Below are 26,164 nucleotides of genomic sequence, written 5' to 3'. Positions count from 1 at the left end.
AATAGAAAGAAGAATTATTATTTACCAAAAGTGTCGCATAAAACTTTTTCCCTTCAAAATTTCCGATATTACTTGGACCAATGGGAACCATATTCAGAAAAAGAAAGCCCAAAAATTATCGGTTTGCCTGAAAATTGGACCAAAAAAGGCCGAAAAACTTCTGTTTCTGAACAGATTGAAATTTGAAAACAGTAAGTCCTAGGTTAAAATGGACAACAATGTACAAGAAAATTTTTTGTCTGTGGCCAAATTCTACTCTCAAAATAGGGACCAATAAAGGACAAAAACTCTTTTTCCGAATCACTTGAAACTTTTAGGGACCATTGTTGGGCTAATGGGGCCACATATTTTTGTTTGGGAGGAACGAGGGTGTTGGAAGACCCAGAAATAGACTGAATGGTTCCTTGATAAATTTGAAACTTAAAGCTACCCCCAGTGCCGTGGATAAATTTCCTTGATAAAATTAGATTGCCCCTAGTGCCGGGGGCAACCCAGTGTGAGGAATGTCAACTGAAGCCTACCCATAGGTCTTAAAATTATAGGTACAAGGCACCAAAAGAACCTTAATAAAGATGAAACTTTAAAAAATAGGCTTTATTGATCCGTGGCTTTTGAAAATGCGCATGTTATGTTTTAGTCTCCCCTATAGTCTACCACCCTACAAAAACCATCCCGTGCATGATTAAGTGTGATTTGTCGTCGAAATTCGCTGTAGATCAGCTTTGCTTGCATGATAACCATGAAATTTGTCATTGGTGCAGAACTAACACCTGCGGTAATTCGAAATAATAGTGTTATTACAGTTCAGATGGGCAACTGAACTTTTTTTTACTCTTAGCCCTAACATCAACTTAAAAAAAAACACTCTAATAATTTTACAAGTTTGTATTTAAAAAAAATATCATTTATGAAGACGAATATTTGAAGCTAATTATGGCTCTATTGATTCATGACTCTCGAAAACGGGCCTAAAATTATTTTGCCTCTGTCTGACAGCTTAAAGGGCATTTGAACATGACCGTTTATATCTTTATGAAGAAAAAACATTTCGAAGTTTGCTTGTATCGATACTTGACACTAGGAACTAGGCCAACAATTTTTTTTATCCGACTCGCTTCAGCTTAAAGGGCATGGATACAGGGCCAAGGGGATCTCGATGGAGACAATAGTTGGAGACGTTCATGATGTCCAAATTTGGCTCATCTTTGGTCAGCTTGGAACTTACTATACATAAACACTGGGCAAAGTGAACAAAAGGGGAGAAAATATTTTCAAAAATATTGGGTCCTCGAACACCCCGAACTTGGCCAAAAACCATTTTCCATGATTTAAATGAAACATTCAGGATTAGTAGGCTCGATCATGGGGACTTCAAAGAGGACAATAAATTTAGTAAGAAAAGCCTGGTTGCATCGATTCTTAGGACAAAAAGTTGACTTATTTTTGCGCTGATCCACTCGAAGCATTCAGAGCATGATTACAGACAGGGCCACGGAAGCCTCGAGGAATAAAAATCTTGAGGAAACAAAACTGGCATATTTTCGGATGGTAAGAATAAAAATTCCCCACCCAGTCCACCTAAAATTTTACTATAAAAGTATAGTTAAAGAATTCTTGCAAAAACAAATAGCAGATATAACATTTTTTGACAGAATATGCAGAATTGTCAAAATTCAAAATCCAACATTTTAGTTCTTAAGCAAAAAAATAGTATAAATTTAAAAATATTCCTTTCATCAGCCAGCAATAAAACATCTCAGTAAAAAAAAACGAATAAAAGTTGAAGAAAAACCTTTTCTAAAAATAGAAGTTTTTCAAAGAAAAACAAAAAAGTCGAATGAAAACCTAAAACATGCAAAAGTGAGCGTACATTAATTCTTTTAAGACGAACAGTACTTACTTTGAAACAGTAAATGAAGCCCAAAACGAAAATAGTGTCGGTGATGAGTATGCAGTATGAGATTTTTTTTTTTTTTTTTGACTGTTTACTCTTAATTTCGAAAAGAAAATGCGCTACATGAGCTCTTTTTCTTGAAGCAGTGTTGCCAAAACTTAATTTTGATTTAAAGAGTCGTATTTGAGGAGGGGTAGCCCTCTCACATTTAGGATAACCTAAGATCTTCTGCTAAAAACGATCATAAACTTAAAGAGAATAATTTCGTTTTAGATGAATGTAAAGAGTAACATTTAAACTTGGTTTTCCTTAAGAATATTATATGATCATGGACTCAAGAATAATTTCAGCGTCAAATAATGAGTCTCTAAGATACATAATCGAAGTCCATTTTTTCACTGGTTTGAATTGCATTCCTAAAACACTTAAATTTACTTTCAACTACGTGTGATTATAAGGTTACTCTTCAAAAATAATGAGGTAATGCAAAAGTATTAAAGGAACATATTGGGAATGGAATAGTGAGTAAACTCATTAGACGTGTTGGTTCTCTCAATTTTCAAACACTATACAGGTAGTACAAAACCCTTACTAATATTTTTCCCGGACTGGATGAAGATCAAAATCAAACAGTTCGTGGTAACGAACTGTAGTAAGGAGCGACCCGGCTCAATAGTAACCAAAACTCCAAAAAATTGAATTTTGATATCAATAGCTACCTCAAAAGAATCGCATTTTAATGCTGATTTTAAATATATAAGTTTCATCAAGTTTAGTTTTACCCATCAAAAGTTACGAGCCTGAGAAAATTTGCCTTATTTAGGAAAATAGGGAGAAACACCCCCTAAAAGTCGTAGGATCTTAACGAAAATGACACCATCAGATTCAGCGTATCAGAGAACCATACTGTAGAAGTTTCAAGCTCCTATCTACAACAATGTGGAATTTTGTATTTTTTGCCAGAAGACAAATCACGGGTGCGTGTTTATTTGTTTGTTTGTTTGTGTTTTTTTTTCCCCAGGGGTCATCGTATCGACCAAGTGGTCCTAGAATGTCGCAAGATGGCTCATTCTAACGGAAATGAAAAGTTCTAGTGCCCTTTTTAAGTGACCAAAAAAATTGGAGGGCATCTAGGCCCCCTCCCACGCTCATTTTTTTCCCAAAGTCAACGGATCAAAATTTTGAGATAGCCATTATGTTCAGCATAGTCGAAAACCATAATAACTATGTCTTTGGGGATGATTTACTCCCCCACAATCCCTGGGGGAGGGGCTGCAAGTTACAAACTTTGACCATTGTTTACATATAGTAATGGTTATTGGGAAGTGTACAAACGTTTTCAGGGGGATTTTATTTTGTTTGGGGGTGGGGTTTAGGAGAGGGGGCTATGTTGGAGGATCTTTCCTTGGAGGAATCTGTCATGGGGGAAGAAAAATTCAATGACAAGGGCGCAGGATTCTCTAGCATTACTATAAGAAAACAATGAAAAATAAACATGAAAACTTTTTTCAAATGAAAGGAAGAAGTAGCATTGAAACTTAAAACGAACAGAGATTATTACGCATATGAGGGGTTCTAAAAATACTTTAGCATAAAGAGCGAGGTATTTAGGAGGAGATAAATACCTTGCTCTTTATGCTAAAGTATTTTTTTGTAATTTCAACTATTTATTCTACGGCCTTTCTGATTCAGGGGTCATTCTTAAAGAATTGGGACAAAACTTACGATTTAGTGTAAAGAGCGAGGTATTAACGAGGGTACAAATCCCCTCGTATACATAATAAAAATATAAGGTTATGAAAGTTTGTTACGTAAGTTAATTCTTAAGTTACGTATATTTTTTACTAATAAAAACGTTCGTTAAAAATTAAAAGTTCTAATTGCCTTTTTAAGTAACCGAAAAATTGGAGGGCAACTAAGCCTCCTTCTCCACCCCTTATTTCTCAAAATCGTCTGATCAAAACTAATAGAAAGCCATTTAGCCAAAAAAAGAATTAATATACAAATTTCATTTTAATAATTATGTGCGGAGAGCCAAAAGTTTTAATGCATTAATTCAAAAACGTTCAGAAATTAAATAAAAAAAACTAATTTTTTTAGCTGAAAGTAAGGAGCGACATTAAAACTTAAAACGAACAGAAATTACTCCGTATATGAAATGAGTTATCCCCTCCGCAATCCCTCGCTCTTTACGCTAAAGTTTGACTCTTTGCCACAATTCTACTTTTTAAAACAATTTAAAGCTTTAGCGTAAAGAGCGAGGGATTGCGGAGGGGACAACTCATTTCATATACGGAGTAATTTCTGTTCGTTTTAAGTTTTAATGTCGCTCCTTACTTTCAGCTAAAAAAAATTAGTTTTTTTTATTTAATCAACAGTCTATATTTCTTTAATTCTTTCCATTGTTGATATGGTCAATTTTGTTTCAGAATTAAACAAAAAAACAAGTTTTTTTTTAAATGAAAATAAGGAGCAACATTAAAACTTAAAACGAACAGAAATTACTCCGTATTTGAAAGGGGCTTTTCCTCCTCAACGCCCCGCTCTTTACGCTAAAGTTTGACTCTTTTTCTTAACTCTACATTTTAAAACAGTTAAAAACTTTACCGTAAAGAGCGGGGCGTTGAGGAGGAAAAGCCCCTTTCAAATAAGGAGTAATTTATGTTCGTTTTAAGTTTTAATGTCGCTCCTTACTTTCATTTTAAAAAAACTTATTTTTGTTTAATTTCTGGACGTTTTTGAATTAATGCATGGCTTGATCTTGGTTCTCCGCACATAAATAATTAAAACGAAATTTGCATCTTATTGTTTTTGGGCTCAATGGCTTTTTCATAGTTTTAATCGGAAGATTTTGAGAAAAAAGGAGCGAGGGAGGAGGCCTAGTTGCCCTCCAATTTTTTTATTACTTAAAAAGGCAACTATAACTTATAATTTCTTACGAACGTTTTCATAAGTAAAAAAAATATACGTAACTTACGAATTAAATTGCGTAGCGAACTTCTATATTCGTATGATTTTATTGCGTATATGAGGGGGCTCACCCCTCGTCGATACCTTGCTCTTTACATTAAAGCTTAAATTTTGTCCCAATTCCTTAGGAATGACCCCTGCATCACAAAGGCCGTAGAATAAACAGTTGAAATTACTAAAAATACTTTAGTGTAAAGAGCGAGGTATTAAGAGGAGGTAAACCCCTCATATGCGTTATAAATTCTGTTCTTTTTAAGTTTTAAGGCCGCTTCTCACTTTCAGTAGAAAAAAACTTTTCATATTTATTTTTTCATTGTTTTTTTAAATAATGCTAGAAAATCCTGCGCCCCCTCCATTGAAAGTCTCTTTCCCCATGAGAAGTTCCTCCATGGAAAGATCCTCCCCGGAAACCCTCCCTCCTCAAATATCCCCCAAACCAAAAGAAAATCCCCTGAAAACGTCTGTACACTTCCCAGTAACCATTACTATAAGTAAACACAGGTCAAAGTTTGTAACTTGCAACCCCTCCCACGGGGACTGCGGGGGAGAAAGTCGTCCCCAAAGACATAGTTATTGGGTTTTTCGACTATGGTAAATAAAATGGCTATCTCAGAATTTGGTTCCGGTGACTTTGGTGAAAACATGAGCGTGGGAGGGGGCCTAGGTGCTTTCCAATTTTTTTTGTCACTTAAAAAGGGAACTAGAACTTTTAATTTCCGTTAGAATGAGCCCTTTCATGACATTCTAAGACCACTGAGTCGATACGATCACCCTTGGGAAAAAACAAACAAACAAAAAAAAAAGACAAAAAAACAAATAAACACGCATCCGTGATTTGTCTTCTGGCAAAAAATGCGAAATTCTACATTTTTGTAGATAGGGGCTTGAAACTTCTACAATAAGGCTCTCTGATACGTTGAATCTGATGATGTGATTTTCGTTAAGATCGTATGACTTTTAGGGGGTGTTTCCCCCTGTTTTCTAAAATGAGGCAAATTTTCTCAGGCTCGTAACTTTTGATAGGTAAAACTAATCTTGATGAAACTTATATATTTAAAATCAGCATTAAAATGTCATTCTTTTGATGTAGGTATTGGTATCAAAATTCCATTTTTTAAAATTTTGGTTACTATTGAGCCTGGCTCCTTACTGCAGTTCGTTACATCGAACTGCAGTTGTGATGAAATCTCGGAATGCTTATTAATTTCTAAATATGCAGAAAATATGTGAAAAGCCTAAAAAGTATTAAGGATTATTTCATACTAATAATAGTCATAAAAACTTAAATTTTAAATGAAAAGAAGCGTAAAACTAAATTACATTAAAAGGGCTCTGTCTACTTAGGCTATCATCTACTTAATGCAGAAGAAAGCATTCTATTATAATGCATTAAAACTACGTATGTCTTCGGAATATCCACCTTTGCAAAATTTTCTTCCTCTAATAATCTTCCAATTCCTTTTATAAAGTAAAAAAAAATGCTTATCCAAGACTTTCACTACCCCCCACTCCTTCTTTTTAAAGGTTCTGGCTCAAGTTAATGCGAATAAATGGGATAAATATTCTTTTCTCTCTATCCGTGCAGGCTATTGTAATTAATGATTGACTACTACATAGTAGTACTACTACTACTACATTTTGTTAAGCTTAACGATTGAATTCTATTATCTTCCGCTGCTATTCAAGAAAAAAATCTGATTGTTTTCAGCTCCATCTAAGAAGAAGAAATGTTGCTAGTTTTTCGGCTTTCATAGAGATTTTTCTTTCTTTCTTCAAGGATTGAAATCAATCTTCAAATTTTGCTCTTTCAAAAACCAGATAGTGCCCCAAGCCTTCTTCTCCAGAAAGCATTTCCCTGTGCGTTTCATGTATAATTCCTCTTATTGTCAAGCAGGAAATATCAATCGAGCCCTAATTTTAGTGTCTAACTCAGTTGATGAATCAATAATTTCTCCTCATTCTTCTATATTGTTTCATTGAAACTAAATGCTGTTTTATACGGATCTTCGAGCAACCTAATTTAAAAAAAAATATTGATTAGGGAATTTCGAACATAGCAAGTAAAGTGTTTTGCATTATTCTAAGTGTCAATTTGAATGAAAATTATTAGTAGTGTGAACTATCTTGTCGATGTAACATGACATTTCCATACAATTGTCGTTTGTATAGCTTACGTTTAGTTCTATTCATATTTTTTTATTTTATATATATATATATATATATATATATATATATATATATATATATAAACACATATATATAAACACTTATAGTCACTATAATAGACTATTTGGTCAAAGAACGGCATTAAAATTTAAAAAAAAAAAATAGTCCATATGCAAGGGGGTGTCCCTTCCTCACCCTCCTGCTTTTTACACTAAAGCTTTATAGCACTTAAAAAATATTTCTTATCCCGAATAAACGGCCAAAAAAGTCAAACTTTAGCATAATATGCGAGAGATAAAGGAGAGGGAAACCTCTATTATATACGGAATAGCTGCTGTTCGTTTCAACACTTCGTTTTTATTTATATTGCTGATAATCCATAAAATATCTGTTCGCTTCATTACTATACAGAGAGAGAGAAAAATCTGGAGAAATAACAGTTCATTAATCCTGAGCTACACAAAAATTCATTTAGATGTAACGAGAGAAAGAGGCAAACATCAAGGAGATAGACAACTTTATGTGAATGAATGGATTTAATAACAAAATAAAAAAAAATCACTTCTAAGTTGAGGTTCGTTCTAGTTTTGACAAGAAGATAAAGAAGAAACTTTTTTGAAATACTGAACACTATAGCGTGAAGAGCGAAGTATTGAGTAATATATGACATATGGCATCATATCCCGGAGAAGCAACAAGAAGAAGAAGAAGTAGATAAAGGAGAAGAATACAAAGAAAAAGAATAAGAAAAAAGAAAGACTGAGTTCTTTAATCACTAAACGCTTTAGCATGAAGAGCCAGCTACCGAGCGAGGTATATTTCGGGTACTATGGGCTAGATTCTGTTCTTTGCTATGTATCTATATGAGGGTCTAGAATGGCAATGACATTTTTTGGTTATAATTGGACAGGATAATTTAGCTTTTGTCGAAAATCGCAATTTATTTTAATATTTCAATCAATATGGCATAGAGGTATTTTTTGCTATAAAATCAATACTACTGAGTAATAAAGGGGTCTGATGACCCAGGCACTTTTCAATTTTAATACATAATGTATGATATATGACATCTGCCCCAAAGAAGCAAGAAGAATAGAAAAAGATTTGTTTTACTACTTATAAAAGATTGTATCTTCCTTTGAGCACGTGCACATGGAAACCTTCAACATAATATGTCTGTTTCTGATTTATCCATAAATGTTAGCTTTCTTCGAACATGCAAATATTCAATTAAGAAAAAGAGGAGTCAAGACAATTCGTTTTTGTCATCGAACATAATAGGAAGGCTATCTGCCAAAAAGATATGTTGTCATACTATAAAAACTTGTTCATCTTGCGTTTTTCTTCATAGAAACAAGGGTGTTTCCCAACCTAATTAGCCTTGCTCATCCTTTTATAAAAGGGAATAGACAAACTCCACGTATTACATATTCTTCCCACTGGGCGGAAAACTAACAAGAAGTAATTATACTCAAAATTAAAATAAAATACTGGAGCTATTCAATTTCCTAAAGGAATTTTTGAGATAAAAAATTTTTCTGTCCTCATTGCTGAGAGCTCATCGACATTCTGGAATCTGGTACACCAGGTTCTGCGTGCCAAGTATGACGGAAATCTGACAACCGTGGCAGAGACTGTGCCACGCTTGGTGGAACTTTGTGGCACACGTGGCACCCCAAGATGTATACCATATGACAGAAAATGGGTATGGTTATTGTTTATTATTTCTCGAAAAAAATCAAATTAGTTATTTTTATTGGAACGTTTGTTAGAGCTATAAGCTAACAATGGCTTTGGAGAATCTTCATCTTTATTTTTTAGAAAGAATATGTTTATTTAAGCATTTTCCCCCCTTTTCGTTTAGCATGAAATGAAAATTTAACTTTTGTATTTTCTTTTTAGCCTAAATGCTAAATACAAGCAAATAATGTGATGTGACTACGATCGCTTAGATAGTGAAGATTTTTACTTTTATGCTAATTTCATAATTTTTCATCCGTGGTAATTTGAGGCAAAATCAATACGGTAACTAATTTTTGTTCTAAGAGAAATTTTCGACGCCTAAATTAGAAATCATAATGTGTTTTTCACCGTTCGTTTTAAATTCGTTCCGTAACACAATGCTTGAGTTACGCGAATTCGACTTTTATTTTCACTATATGTCTTTCTATCATAACGCCAGTTTTTTCTTATTTTTCTCTTCAACTTCTGTATTCTACACAGGAAATGCTGGCTTTGCATGGATTGCTTAATTGTGGGTTTTTGCTATTTTTGTGTTTATTTCTCATCAACAGTCGTTTCATAAAATTGCTTTCAAACCAAAAAACCCGAAATCAGCCATTTTTTGCCTATGGTGTAGCCTAATCTAAATAAAATATCAGTTTGCTATGTGGGTGGGGCTGAATAATAAAATATCATTTTTCTATGTGGGTGGGGCTGAGTCACAATGGTAGTGGTTATTACATTTTGGTACTTACGTGTTATATCGACCACGCTTTGTTCTTAATCTGTAATGAAACCAGTTTTCTGTGTCCACTCGGGGGTAATCAGCTTAGCCTGATCGATATAAAATACTATGCAGGTATATTTTAATTACATATTTAATATGTAGAGGTGGTTAGGCTAGTTATTTAACATAACGCGTTCTGGGCGGTCTGCTTTTTATAATTCTCTGTTGTACTTTCCATAATTTGTTACTAAATTATTATATTTTCATCATATTTTGGTGTATTTCATTATGATTAACCTAACTTCACGTATATATATATATATATATATATATATATATATATATATATATATATATATATATATATATATATATATATATATATATATATATATATATATATATATATATATATATATATATATATGTATATATATACATATATATATATATATATATATATATATATATATATATATATATATATATATATATGTATATATATATATATATATATATATATATATATATATATATATATATATATATATATATATATATATATATATATGATGTGCCTTCTCGGATCCGGTCTTCCAGTGATGATTTATGTAAAAAGACTATCAACTTTATTCACGTTTATGACCCTCAGCAGCCTTTTTTCCATATTGATACTAGTTAATTAGTCCATGTTGTCTTTTGTTAGTTTGAGTTTTTTTTCTCTTCGCTGTTTATTGTTTTTGTTTATTTATAATACTCCGTACTTTGTGTTTTTTATACTTTTACGGGTAATAAAGTTCATTCATTCATATATATATATATATATATATATATATATATATATATATATATATATATATATGTATATATATATATATATATATATATATATATATATATATATATATATTGATGTGCCTTCTCGGATCCGGTCTTCCAGTGATGATTTATGTAAAAAGACTATCAACTTTATTCACGTTTATGACCCTCAGCAGCCTTTTTTCCATATTGATACTAGTTAATTAGTCCATGTTGTCTTTTGTTAGTTTGAGTTTTTTTTCTCTTCGCTGTTTATTGTTTTTGTTTATTTAATACTCCGTACTTTGTGTTTTTTATACTTTTACGGGTAATAAAGTTCATTCATTCATATATATATATATATATATATATATATATATATATATATATATATATATATATATATATATATATATATATATATATATATATATATATATATATATATATATATATATATATATATATATTTATATATATATATATATATATATATATATATATATATATATATATATATATATATATATATATATATATATATATATGTGTGTGTGTGTGTGTGTGTGTGTGGGGGTGTGTGTGTGGGTGTATACGTAATTCTTTGCCTTATTTCTGTTCTATACATATTGGAACGATGTCTTATCAAAAGATGGTTTGGAAAGATGATTGATCTCACGATGAACTCTAAATTGAAACATGAAATGGAATAAATGTCCCATGAATCAGGCTGATTTGATCCGGAGGTGTTATATATGTATGTAAATGTAGTCAAAGGGGGATGAAAAATCGGGTTCTTTATTATTTGTATGACAACAAACTCCAAATGTTGATAAAAATTCGCTTAATTACATATGCAGAATCGCTCGAAATTTGAGGAGCCCATCTCCGCCCCTCTTCGTCAGACTTCAAATATAGCCTACAGACATATTGGGCCTCTTTTAACAAGCGACTGTCCGAGGACCATTTTGAGAATGTTCTAAAATGTTCAGATGACTTCACTAAACAGAAACGTGGTTCGCATGTTCAAATAGACACAAGGCATTTGATCATGTGTCTAAATTGAGGAATTGCAAGATAACTTGATTTGCATTATTTTATTATTTATATTTGGTTTAGCTAATCACCCCCTCCTCACTTCCCCGCCTTTAAACATGGTCAGTTTTGTAGGCGTAATCTGTCAGAAAAACAGTTATTGGAATAACTTGAGGACCTAAAGCAGGGCCCAGTGCCAAAGTCCCCTCCCATCTTGAAAATACTGGAAGGCTGAACCTTTGTCACAAAAAGATTGGCTTTAAATCAAAAACATTTGACTAACTGTTAACTTTGCGCATTCACGGAGTTATTCCCTAAAATTAAGAATAAATAAAAAAAAAATTGTTAGTCCTGAAAAGCTAAATAATCTTTTAAAAAGTAATCTGAAAAGGCCCACAGATAATGCTCAGATAATTTCTTATTATTTCATTGGCTCTCAGATAACGTTCACATAGTTTTTCATTGTTTTGAAATAAGTGAGCTTACATGTCCAGACAATGTAATTGTCATGACAATGTTTGACAATGACAATGACAATTGACAATTGACAATGTTTATTGTCACTATAATCCGGACAAGCCCTGATTCTTCTTTTCCGATTTTCTCTACCACTCCCCTTAGAACTGAACAAGATAGTTTCTGAAATGCTCCGGTATTAGTTAATGAAGCGTTTATTAAAAAAAATAGGTGTGAAATCTCGTAGTTATAACACAGTGCCAACACATTTCAAATGTATCTTTTATAAATTGGCCAAGATACATTTACTACCCATGCTATCAAAGTCTAAAAACTTTTAAATATGATAACTGTTCTAAATGAATTCGACTGGGTTGATCTTTCTTGCAAATAAAAATAAAGAAAAGTTTCAGTCTAGACAAGCCTAGACAATAATAGCCAGTGTGTCATTATATTAATCCTCAGGTTCATCTTTATCTACTAATTTTCCTAAGGTTTTTTTTTTCTTTTTTTTATGACATGACATACCGAAAGGGGGAATTAGTGACAAGAAATCTACCTCCTTCCTTACTCTGAAGAAAATAAAACGCCCCAATAAAACAGAAATTTTATTTCCAGCAAAATGAAATTTTTCTGTGCAAAAAAAGCAGTTTCCAAACTTTTGACAAATCCCTCATTGAGCCCATTGCATGCCTGCCTCATCCGAGGAAACCCTTAGTTAAAAGACTAGCTATTATATTCGTTCATAATATCTGACCTAACTATATATCATAATATCTGACCTAATAATATCAAGACCTAACTTCACTTCTGCTTCTTGTTAGATTAATTAAAAAAAAACAATTCCACAGAATAAGTTTTTCAAAGCAAAGTAAAGAACTCCATTAAACCAAAAATGAGTAAAATTAGAATCAAATAATTTACCAAGCCTAAAACTTCCACAAATCAACATCAATAAATAAATGAAACCCAAAACGAATAGAAATAAATAACCGAGTCCAACTCAAAACGAGCAGAAATTAACATGAGTAAGGCTCTGTGCCTTTTCAAGGCCAGAACATAATTTTGACTTTGCTCAAAAAATATAAATGATTTTGCATAGTCAGTTCAATGTACATATCCTGATATTTATTCCTTAAAATGCTAATAATATTTGATTTGTCAACTTTATAAAAGTGAAATTATTCAAATTAATTTTTTTTTCAGTAGTATGTCTTTGGAGAATGATGGGCGTAGAAAGAGAGAAATGGGACACTATAACTTCCAATTTCAAATCAAATGAGCCACATCTGAAGTTTTTGTGAACACCCACCCCATAAAAACCTTATATGCCCTCAGGGCATTACTCACAGCCTTATCCCCAGGGCATTGGGGGCTGTGTCAACCCTAGAGGCATTGTTATGTGTTCTTAATATTATTTTGAACAAAATCGCTATCTCACAATTTCGATCAAATTCGTTTGGTGAATAGAGTAGTCGGGGGAGGGGGTTAGTTTCTCTTTATCACTTTTGACTCTTAAAAGGGAGCTAGAGCTTCCTTTTTTCAACCAAATGAGCCTCATATAAGGTTTATACAACCATCCCTTTTATAAAACTTTAAATGCCCCCGGGGAATAACTTACAGCGCTTGCCCCCAGGCTCTAGTGGTTTGTTTTAGCCCCAATAGTCTTGTTATATGATGTTTGGACTATTTTGAAGAAAATGACCTTCGAAAATTTCTATCAGACGTATTTTGGAAAAATACGAGGTGTGGGGGGAGGGATGTCTAACCTCCGATCTCTTTGAATCTTACAAAGGACACTAGAACTTCTGATTACCAATCCAATGAGACCCCTTCAAAGTTTATACGTCCGCCCTTTCTACGAAAGCTTTATTTTCGCCAGGACATAACTTAAAACTCTTGCTCTTAGGACTGTGTGGGAGTTGTCATCCTCAAAGACATAATTGCTGGATATTTAAACTACGTTGAACAAAATGGCTACCTCAAAATTCTGATTGGACTTGTTTGGGGAAATGATGGGCGTGGAGCGTTCATTACCCCCCAATCACTTTTGACTATTAAAAAGGGCACTAGCCCTTTCAATTTCCAATTGGATGAACCCTTTTCGATGTTTCTACGAAAACTCCTTCGATACGAAGTGCCCTGGTCTAAAAAGTAAATAAATATAAATAAATAATACATTTTGCCAACATTGTGCTTTACTTAAGGAGCACTATTGCGCTGCCTCTGATTAAACTTAAGTTTAAATCAATAGTTCTGTATGTTTGGTTGGATTTATCCCTAGGACTTACTGGTTAAATCCGAAAAAGAAAAGTTTTGAATAAAATTGGGAGAAACTGATTAGAAATTCAATTTCTATGACTTTCGAAACTGATCATATTTGAGTCTCTCTTTGGAAAATACTAACAAGCTTGATAATCATATAACAAATTTGGCTTACCTATCACGTCCGAACTCGTTCCAATGTACTGTAGATATGCTTATTAAGGTCTTCATAGTGTCCCATTGAAATGGGCAGAGGCTGAGAATGGAAGGGAGAAACCGCTGCTCGACCCCTTCCCCCTTGAGGAAGATAATATCTCAACTTGGACCATTTCCACTTGTCCTCCGAAATGATTATTGGCACTGTTCGTAAAAGCTTCCGCAGATCAGAATCACTGTCCCGTACTTCCTCGATAACAAGAACAATAATCCTGTGAGGGTGCTTCAATGACATTTCAAGTAACATTGATTTTATTCCCGGTCGATACCATTCACTTTGAATGTAATTGTTAGTTAGAATAATCATAATGATTTTAGATGTGTTTCCGGCCATGTAAACACTTTCACCAATAACTCCGACATTTAATTCGCGATGCTGCATGCACACTCGGTAACAACTTTCGTTCAGCTCTTTAAGTTCTTCGTAAACTAGGCTTTCGTCTTTAACACTATAGTTAATAAATACATCAAACATTTTATTTTGTTGGGAGCATTTTTTGCACTTTGAAATGCGATATCCTGTCAATCCATATATTTTGTAATAAAGGCTTTGTCTATTGCACAGAGCGAGCAAAATGAGAAATAAGAGAAGGCCAGTTAAGGCGATTAAGCCAAATAGCAAAAGGGAATATTTTCTAACTAGTTTTAAAATTGATATGAAAGAAACGTCATCGTTGTTTAAACATGTGTTATTCCAGCTTATATATTCCGTTGTATCTTTGAGACAAAGAACTTCTGAGATATCACCAATTTTTACATTGTTTTGAGCTATCCAAATTTGAAACTCTGTCATAAACGAACATTCACATGAAAATGGATTATTATGAATTTGAATCTCCAGTATATTAGATTTTGATAACTCCCAAAATGAAAACTGTCTTATTTTATTACCATGCAAATTTAGTGATTTAAGATTTGGTAACCTGCTAAATGAACTGGTTTCAATATATTCTATTCTGTTAAATTGCAAATGAAGCGACTCAAGGCATTCTAGACTTTCAAATTCGTAACCATTGAGCCGAGTGATTAGGTTATTTTCTAGATGCAACTCGACTAGTTTCTTCAATCCAGAGAAAATGTTTCTTGGGATCACAACTGTCCCAGTAGAATTGAGAAATAAACGAAGCATATTTTTCCTTCCGAGAAAACTGTGGCCAAGAAGATGCTCAATATTGTTACCATCTAATCTTACTTCAGTTGCGTCCATGGGAATTCCACTGGGAACAAATTTCTGACTCCTAAATGAACAATCAACAATATTGCTTGTCCAAGATGAGTCATGGGCACAAGTACAGTTTACTGGACAACTCATTTCACAATCACATGCTTCAAAATCACAACAATGACAAAGGGCAAAACAATGTGATATATACTCGCATAGAAAGCTTTCTTTGGATATAAGAGGCATTAGACCCCCTTTTGTGATGCATTCAATACCGTAATAATCAGCTACCAGGGGGTATAGGGAACTTCCATTCACATGTAATAACCACTCCATCCTGCAGTCACAATTAAAAGGATTCGAAGCAATGAAAAATTGAGAGTGGCTTGCCTCAGGATGAATGCGCAAAGAGGCTGGTTCTAATCCACGAATTAGGTTTCTTTGTAAATTCACCAACTTCAAGAATTTTTTGTCGGCAAAGGTATGCTGTTCCACTTTGCTAATGTGGTTATTAACAGCTATGAATGTTCTTATTGATTTTGGGACGGAGAAAGGGCTTATCATGGTAATCCTGTTGTGGCTAACATCCAAGTATTCAAGCCTATTATGTTCTACATTATAAGAGTTATCTAACGTAGGAATGTTATTATGCTTTATATCTAATCCAAAAAGCTTAGGAGGAATATATGAATAGTCAAAACTATCAATTTGATTATCAGATATATTCAACCAAGTTAAATTATGCAACGGCTTGAAAAGTCCGTTCAAGCTTGTAATTTGATTCCCTTCCAAGTTCAGTGCTTCTAAACCCGGCACGGACTCAAAAACTCGGTTTTCTAGGTAATAAAGGGCATTTCTTGCTAAATTTAACACTTTTAAGGACCTGAGATTCTTAAATGCACCTGCCTCTATTTCATGTAGAAGGTTTTCACCTAGTTTTACAGTATGCAACGCTGAAAGGCCACTAAATGAATTGTTTCTAAGCTCTTCAAATTTATTACTTCCAAGATCTAATGTTTTGAGACGCACTAAAGTTTTTAGAGAAGTAGGAATATCTTTTAAGCGGTTGCCGTACAAAACCAGCTTTTGCAGGCTGGTAAGACTCCGAAAAGAGTCTGGATGAATATAAGAAATACGATTAAAATCAAGCCTAAGAGCATTAAGGACACGGAGACCTTCAAATGACGCAACTTCAAGCTTCCCTAATCTATTTCCACTGAGAGATAAAATGTGCAAGTTTGTAAGACCATTGAATGACCCAGATGGAATTCTTTCAATCTTATTGCTGTCAAGATGGAGGATCTGTAAACTTCTTAGATTTCTAAAAACTCCTTGGTCAATATCTGTCAAAGCATTCCCAGATAATCTCAGCACTAATAGACGATACAGCTTCCTAAATGAGTTTTCTGTCAGCGTCCTAATTTTATTATCCGTGAGATCAAATATGAGAAGCTTATCCAAAGAAGTAGAATCGATTTCTTGCAAGTAATTATGAGATAGATTAAGCACTTTTAAATTAGCAAGAGAGTCAAACAAGATCGAGTCAGCTCCTGTGATATTATTGTACGATAGATCTAGTGATTCTAAAAGGCTCAGCTCTCGAAAGCTTTCTGAGTCAATCATTAGCAAAGCATTGTTTGACAAATTAAGAGATGACAACCTGTTGAAATTTGAGAACGAATGAGTCTTCAGCACGGAGATTTTATTGTGAGATAAATCAATACTTTCTAAGCGGTTTTTGCAATCGCTACCGATTGTAAAGTCGTCTACTCCAGCCAAATTGTTGAATGACAAGTTAAGATGCTTTAAATTACTTATTTTGCACAGAGCTGACCCGGGAAATAAAACTAAACCATTAAAAGATAAGTCTAGCTTCTCTAGCGACTCAAGTCCAAAAAATGAATCAACAAATAAATGCAATCCAATAGCAGAAGCCCAATCACCGTTATAGGAATTAATCTTCAAGTCTTTGAGTAAATAGTTTCCACTGAAAGAGTTTACACTAATTGAAGCAAGCTTACAGTTGCTTACGTCTAAGCTTTGAAGTCTTCCAAGATGAGAAAACAGTTTTGACTCAAAAGAGCTCAATATTCTTTGGGAAGAGCAATCGATTTTCAATGATCCATTAAATGAACTTTTGATGAAAGACGTGTCAATGTCGTCAAGCGAACCCAGCTTACAATAAATTAAGGTTTTTGAGACATCCTTGCAAGGTGTAGCATGGGATTTGGCTGCTAGCACCACAGTGATGATTAATGACCAGGCTTTTCCTAAGTTTCCATCCATGATACATTACAAGAGACGAGGCATTCTCAGGTTTCTGTGGGTAGAAAAAGGAGTTATTTTCGTCAAAGTGATAATGATCTCCCATTATGATTACATTAAATATACAGCCTAAAGGGACACAACAATATATATATATATATATATATATATATATATATATATATATATATATATATATATATATATATATATATATATATATATATATATATAGAAGTATGTATATACCAGTTACAAACTAGGAACAATAGTCAAACTATTTATCTAATATGGTAGGGATCATGCACACAAGCATAAATTTATGTCTAGAGAGATGACGGCACCGGAAAATCATGCACAGATAAATATACATGAGTAAGATAACTTCAAGTGGAAGCAAAGACGCGGACCCTTCTTTGTCTGTGGAGGAGTCGTTAAAAAAAACATATATCGAGTGAATTGGGCGTAATTGTGAAAAAATGAAATGTGGTAAACATTGAAGCTCCAAGCTCCCTTGTCCATTTTCATACGTTCTCATCTATTGTTATTGGGTCAATGGTGGTAAGGACATCCCAAATTTACCAAGAGTTTTGGAACAACCTACCTTGTTTCATAAATTCAAATTAAAAAAAAAAACAACTTTACTTTAACTTAAATCCCCTACATACAGACACACTCAAAAGCTAAGCTAGAAACCCCAGAAATCGGATCCTGATTCAAAACAAAATTGGAGGGGGGGGGGCTAAAATCATAAACGCTTACAGAAGGAATAGGAAGCCTTTGGACCACCCCTCCCAAAATATGATTTTAATTTTGTTCTTTTACTTCAATTAATCTCCCCAAATATCCATTGTGTTGATTCAACCTTTTGGATATCATCGCCTGTTTTGATCTACCCGTTTGAATGCTTCCTTGTTAAAACCCCAAAAATCAGATTTTGATAAAACAAAATTGGGCGGGGGGGGGGGTAAATCATAAACGCTTACAGAAGGAATCGGAAGCATCTGGACTCACCCTTCCGAAAATATTAGTATTTTTAGAACTTTTTTTTTTATTATTTTAATTAATAATCTCAAATATCCATTGTGTTAATTAAACCTTTCGGATTAAATGGACTGTTTTGATCTACCCGTTAGAATAGTTTAATAGATTTGGACAACTTTCAGAATTGTGGTCATACCAAAAAGTATTCCTGGCAAGGCCGTACCTTGGAGGGGGGGGGTGAAATGTTTGTCTGCTCGTAAAAACGTAATGAAAATGGACACAAACAAATTTTTATGCACTTTTTGAAGTTTTTACTGTCTACCCCCCCCCCCATCCCTAAAAAAACCTTGTGTAAAAAAAACGAAAAAAATCCTGGATACGGCCCTGATTCCGGGTCACTTGCCCTGGAATAAAACATATTTCAGATTTTTCTGATGTTGGCATATGGGCAAGAGAATTTAAATGGGTAGTGGTCTTTATAAAAGTAATCCAAATAAAATAATACATGAAAATTAACTGACAGATTTAAAATAATATACAGAAATTGTAAAAACGTTTCAAAATTTGGGAGAGAGAATCGGGCACGAGGGACGTTCTTCCATGTAAATATGCCTGTCCTCAAAGATCAAGCAACATGGGATCCCATCCTGATTCTATGTAAACAAATTCTCAAGCAGGAATTATTTTGAAAGACATCATTTTATTGGGGGTTCAGATATCGTCAGAACAGAACAGAGCAAAACAATAATTATATGAAGAAAAACACAATAAATAGGAAATTAGCCGGTAAGTGACTAGGCCCTGAAGCTTCTTTTTCTCTATTTTCTTACATACATGCTTGTTGTGCTCCCATAAACATCTTATGGCTCTGAAAATTTACCCGTTATGGAACATCAGTTTGACTGGTTTAATTCCTCCCTGTCACTTACTTTAACTTAGAACTATATATAGTGCATTCTACAAATTTGTTAAGGTTTGGAGGAAGGGAGTCCGAATGCAGCAGGTTAGTTTTGGCTTGCGCGCTAAGGTTAGCTCATTGCTGCCTCAAGTCACCAATAAGAGCATTTTCGTAACGATTAAGGGCTTGACTGTTTTTTTTTGTTTTTTTTTTTAAATGAATTATTTCACATTCGAAATTTAGCTCGTTTTTGCACCAGTTTAGAACGTGGGTCGTTTTCGCATTGCGTCATCGAATTCCACGGTCATAAAAAAAAAATTGTGGTTGATGACACAAATCACAATTCCTTTTATGATTCTGTTTTAACATGGTGCTACCGTCTTTCCTACTAAAATAAACGTAGATGGAAGGAATGTACTTTCTGTATGATTTGGGGCCCTTTCCTGGAAGCCTCGGAAGAATTGCGGATAGCATTGCTTATTTCAGAACCTTTCTATATTTCTAAAGGAATGGCTACCTTTATATTCTAATCCAAATACCTCGAGGGTGTTTTGAGGATGTCTTTAGGGGCAAAAAGGGCACATGATGGGGTTTTGTTGTCCTCCAGTCACTTTAAACTATTAAAAAGTCAATCTGGTTTCAGGTTTTTGATCGAAGGAATCCTTTCCAAGTTTGTAAGATCATCTGTTTTGTTTAAAGTGATGGCGGAAAAAATACTCTTTACAAAGTCAATAATTATGCTTACAAGCTATAGGATGAATGAATAAATACTATAGTCTTGACTCATATTTAATGTTTACTTGATTTTCTTTTTTGTTAATCCAAACAACTACAGAACTGACAAAATTAAGTTGATGGGGACTTCTTGGGCAAATCGTTAGAGCGGTTTCTTCCTGATTTGTTTTATTTTTTTCTTTCTTTTTTGTAACCCATATGTTTAGTGTCTTTCGGTGTTTTATCGAAAACATGCTGCACGGGGGTGTTGGTTATCACTGGAGGCCATGAAAATTTTATTCTAAGTTTATTGATTCTTCTAAATTCATTGATTTTCAGTTTTACTTCAATTTTTTGTCCTTTTTGCTCCTAAATTATCTATTAGTGTCGGAAAATAGATATTGACGCCACTTTATTTAAGGAGATGTCATTTTATGGAAGGGGGGTAAGCTGTGGTAAAAAAAAAAAATAAAAGAGGAAATTCTACAGAACCTAAAGATAGTGTAAAGAAAAATATAAGAATTTAGGACATTAAGCGGTAAGCACCTAGCGGTAGCCCTTACTCCCCTCTTCTATATCTTCTTACGTGAATTTCTTGGTAGCACAACCATTATTGACAATGTGGTTCGTTCTTTACTCGGTTCCTGTTATACTGAAGCCCTCTGTGATATATATATATATATATATATATATATATATATATATATATATATATATATATATATATATATATATATATATATATATATATATATATATATATATATATATATATATATATATATATATATATATATATATATATATATATATATATATATATATATATATATATATATTTAAGCGATATTTGATATTTGTTATAAGGGAACATAGTTCTAAATATTTTGCTATATCCTATATTCTAAATGAAAAGGAGGCAAGATTTATCTTGCTTTCTTTGCCATTTCGTCTTATTCAGTATCTTGTTTGCAAAAATATAAATCTAATCAATAAAAGCTTACTCTTACATTCACTTCTGTATAAGTATTCCTTTTGTTCACAATTATCTATATACTTCTCGTTCTAAGCTGCTAATTCTATTGGCAGTTTCTTACTACCGACAAAATGCGACAGGGAGTAGGGTAATAAACGAAACTCAAAGAGATAGAGAGCAAGCTCCGTAGGGCGCTTTTGTGGATATGATATGAGCACCCTCTCCCCAATAAGGACGCTTAGGAGATTTTCTTGTTAAGCTTTGGACCACTGAGGCTTTGTATTCACGAAATGAGTCTCTAGTAAAGGCAAATTGTCTCTTAGTTAATATTTGGATGGCATCCAATGAATCCCATGATTGTAGAAGATCTGCTTTTTTTAAATGTTAGTACTAGTTTGATCTACACAAATTCTATATTTTGCTTTTTATCACTTCGGGCTACCTGAAGAAAATCCAGTGTTCACGACACCTCACAGTGGGAGGTACCAGGGCGGGGACACTTGTCGCTGTATTTATTTCCCAAGGTAGTATTGAAACGGTACTTTAAAATATATACCGATTTGGATACTTTTTAAAGTTTTTTCTATGTACATTTATTCAAAAAATATTTTCCAAAGATGAAAGATTTTCTAAGAAAAGTGAAAAACAAAATTAAGTTCTTATAAAGCTATAGCAAAAAGGAATTAAAATGAATAGTCTAGTCAAATTTAAAACGAACAGAGACTACCACAAAAAATGGGTCTACCATTCTCTAAAAACCTGTCGAAAAGGAAAGAGCGTCATTTTCGGTTCTTAGTTGTTTTCAGATCTTTTTTTCTTCACTCGAGTCGCTTGCTGCGTCTAAGCCCTATTAAGTGTTGACTCTGACATTTGAAAAACAGAAAGTTTTCCTTGATAGTATAGTATGCGTTTCACCGTTTGTAAGGAATAAGAGCATACTTAGAAAAAAAATGTGCATCAACGTAAGGGCACTGATATACCAGAATGCTTTTGAATGAAAATAAAATACGACCTTGCCGAAAATATGTCATCAAAATTTCGTAACCAAAGATATGATATTGGGCCATTACCAATGGAAGTTTTCTGTCAGTGCATCTACTATCCGCCCCCGATAAGTTATCTTAGCTGGTATTGCTGTTTCCCAAGGCAAAAAGTTGACGAGTGGGTTTTCAGACCATACATTTCTAAAGCCTTGCTACCATAAATATGAACAATTAAGCAACATCAGGAGGCTTGGTGTCTTTTAGGGCTAGTTAAGGACGGGACCGGGCCACTGGAGTTAATCTTCAATCAATTTTCTTTTCTTAAATGCCCATGATCTTCACGAATACTAGGTGTTTTCAAATAGCATTCATGAGGTACCTAACAGTTTTTTCAAGTACCCTATTTGAAGAGGTTAATAATCTTCTCCTAATGATTCAAGAAATAATTGAGGATCTTCAGTTTTGTAATAAAAAGATAGGTCAATGTTGGTATTATCTGAAAAATTGTTTTGGGTCATGAAACTATTGTTAATAGATGCATTTTGACTTTTGAAACATCTTTTCTCTCTTGCATAACTACCGCAGACTCATCGTTATGGAATTATTCCGGCCCAAATATTCTTGTATTTATACATATAGAATTGCAATCATTTCCGTTTTCGTTGATCGGATGTTTGAAATCGCGAATCTGTAATAGTTTAGAAACAAATTTGGGCTATATATTTGCACATTAGGGGGGTGGGGGTAAATCATAGCATATATTAAATACGTAAACTAACCATTTCTGTATTTAATATATTCTGTGCTTTACCCCCCCCCCCCTAACGTGTAAATATATAATAACTCCATAACGGTGAGTTTGCGGTATTTTTGCAAGAGAGAAAAGATGTTCAAAAAGTCAAAATGCATCTATTAACAATAGTTTCCTGACCCAAAATAGTTGTTCAGGTAATACCAACATTGACCAAAAGATATTCATTGCATGCGCGTTCCCCCACGCTAATTTTTTCAATGGTGTACATAATTCCCAGTCTCTCAGTACCGAATGGTTGATGAATTTCAAACCATTTTTCCTATTGGAATTGAAAAAAAGCACTCCCTTTCCATGAGACAGCTAAAAAACTAAAAAGAAAAACCAAGTTTTAACCAAATTTTCTTTTCTTTTTCCGGTTCTTTAGCAGTTTTTTTTTTAATTCGCTTATTTACTCCACCTTGGCTATATAGTCAGGAGTAAATACAAATTGGCATATTAGTAGAATCAAATCATCTTTAAAGTGTTTAAAAATAAGACATTAATGTGAAAATTACTTGAAATTTTTATTGACCCATTATAATAGCCTTTAGTTAAATCACAGATTATTATATGTTTTAATTCGTAGCTAAATACCAAACACATAATTATTTAATAACCTCACAATCGCAATGACTTCATAATTTTTATTTGGAAGCGTAATAGAACTTTTTTCATTTGTAGATCATAAAAAAGGAGATATAATTCTTGATAACCTTGCATTGATTATAAAAAATTAGTTTCCGGACAAACCATCAGTTTTAGCTTTGTCACCATCAAAACAGACGATGATAAGTTTAGTTTCAAACATCTGCCAGCTCTTTTAATATCATGGAATATAAAAACTGGAAAAGCCAGGACATGACATTAATCCTTAAATATTCGCCCTATTGGGAATTCTTGTGGTATGTACTCGTTCCATTGTGATGATGTGATTGATTTCTGGGCGGTCTTTGTGCTATTGAGGATAATAGTTCCAATTTTCAACGCGAGTAGAACAAAAATAAAAATTCAGAATTTTTTGTTTTAAAAAATGTTGATAAAATACAATTTGATTAACAGTAATCTGTTGTAAATTAATAGCTACTCAATTAAAAATAATTAAAATTATTTAAATAAAAAGTACAAATTGAAATTAAGTAGTAATACAAATGAAGTGTTAACTAAAAAATAAAAAAATTATAAGTACAAGGTGTGCGAAGGTCCCTGCCCAACCCGAAATTTCCAGAAATTCCCGATTTTTCAAATAGTTTCCTGCGTCTTTTTACGAAACAGGCAAAATTTAAATTTTCTTATAGTAAATCCCCTCACTCTAACAAAGAAACAAATACCAGCATATGTCTGAATAAATATATATGTGCTGAAGATGTACTTAAACAGAATGCTCATGATATTTGATATGCAAATATATTTCTTAGCATTAAAAATGTTTCTTATTTTCAAAATACCTGAAATAATTTGAATTTTTTTCTTTAACTGTACGAGTTTTACATAAACAAGTTAAAAGTTATTTTAGAACCTAAAACAAGCAGAAAATAGCTTATATGAGGCGTTAAGCCTAATGCGAGCAGATGTTAAACTAGTTGAAAAAATGAAATTGAAAACAAACAGATATTGCAATGAACAGCAAGCTCAAAGTTACAACGAAAAGAAATTACTATCAGAAATTAGTAGTGGGGGCATTGTGGATTTTAAGAAATCTCTATCCCTTTGACTCCCGATCCCGAAACATATTTAAACTTCTTTAAGATACAGGTGTATGTTATATAATAGGAAATGTTTTTCTCTTTGGTTGTTATGCTTAAAAACCTAAGATTGTGGGAAAAACCGTCAAGGGCTTCTTTATCACAGGATTTCCCAGGTTTTACCTAATAGTTCCTATAACTATTTAGAAAACATACGAGACTCCACCAAATCTGGGTTTCTTTGGTTCTTACATAATTGAGAGTCTTTAAAAAACCTTCAGCTCCCCCCCCTCCTACCGCTAGATTAGGATATCCTTGGCTGATACATTGAATAACCTTCGAGACTTCTTTACCCAGGATTTATTTGAATGCTCTAATTAAACCCTTTAGGACTTCTTAACCCCAGTATTTCTTTTAATGTAATTTTTAAAACCTACGAGTACCCCACCAAATCATGACTTCCTTTTAAAAACCTTCAGGGGGCTACCCTCTTAAGTAAGGGCATAGTCCTTACATCAAACCAATATATTCATGAGTATCCGTCATTTCGTGGTCATAAATTTGAAGCCATTTCTATATGGAGAACCGTTATAGAGACTATTGATTCTCCTCAGAACAAAGGATTCCCGTTATTTCCTGGAAAACAGAAACGTCATTCGCTACTATCCTAATAGGGAACCGAGTAACTCTATTGTCTCTGGGGGGCATAAAAACGGCTATTAGGACGGAAATTTTTATTAGTCTTACATAAGATCTTGAGCGTATCACATCAACTTTTAAAAAACGGATATGTCTCAAAGATACAAACAGGTAAGCCTCGCTTTCTATACGCCTCTCTACCAATAAGGTAGAAACACCTGAATTTGAGCAACTATGATTCTCTATATTAAATAAACATCTAAAATCCCCGTTGCTTATGCTTTTGCATGATTCTAACAAATTATAGAATAATCTTATTTTCCAGCAAAAATTCATCGAAAGTGTAATCAAGCAAGTTATTAAAAAGAAAAGTATAAGCTCTGTTAAACCCTTAATGGTGTAAAGCCCTATTTTCCGCCCGAGAGCTACTATTATATGGGAGAAGATGCATCCCTTATTCTTCTAAATTAATGCCTTCAGACAGATTGCAAAAAATTCTTTAGGACACCTATCAAACGTACCGTTAAATAATTATTGAAAATTTACTCACATTTATAGCAGCTGCTTTTATCTGGAAAACATCAGACTATATGCTTACATTAATGTATTTTATCAATGAAAGGGAGTGGATGATATTCTTTTATTATACTAAAGAAGGAAACAAGCGTCCTTTTCTGAAAACAATAAAAGCTCCTGACCCCTAGTTGTAAATCTGAAGTTTACTGATTCTGTAGCTTTCTCTTCTAGAGTGACCTATAATATATATTTCTCGTAAAATTCTAGTTTAGTTACTTTTTTATATCTTGAAAAAAGGGGAAT

General features: G+C 33.3%; 1 protein-coding gene and 1 long non-coding RNA gene across 2 annotated transcripts in view; both read right to left on the bottom strand.

Annotated features, from left to right (window-relative positions):
* The window catches only part of LOC136041913 (toll-like receptor 6), a 76,258-nt gene extending 54,880 nt beyond the window's left edge, over nt 1–21,378 (bottom strand). The window contains exons 1-2 of the mRNA XM_065726713.1: nt 21,283–21,378; nt 14,209–17,731 (exon numbers count right to left, since the gene is read on the bottom strand). Of these exons, the coding sequence (XP_065582785.1) occupies nt 14,212–17,697 (3,486 nt within the window). The 5' untranslated portion in view covers nt 17,698–17,731; nt 21,283–21,378 and the 3' untranslated portion in view covers nt 14,209–14,211. The remainder of the gene's footprint in view (nt 1–14,208; nt 17,732–21,282) is intronic.
* LOC136041915 (uncharacterized) overlaps nt 1–26,164 on the bottom strand; it is a 444,858-nt gene that overhangs the window by 16,079 nt on the left and 402,615 nt on the right. The gene's annotated exons all lie outside the window — the stretch shown is intronic.

This window comes from Artemia franciscana, unplaced genomic scaffold (assembly GCF_032884065.1).
Source record: "Artemia franciscana unplaced genomic scaffold, ASM3288406v1 PGA_scaffold_49, whole genome shotgun sequence".
Lineage (NCBI taxonomy): Eukaryota > Metazoa > Arthropoda > Branchiopoda > Anostraca > Artemiidae > Artemia > Artemia franciscana.
Note: the sequence above shows the minus strand (reverse complement) of the source record. Positions and strands in the feature narration are given on the sequence as shown.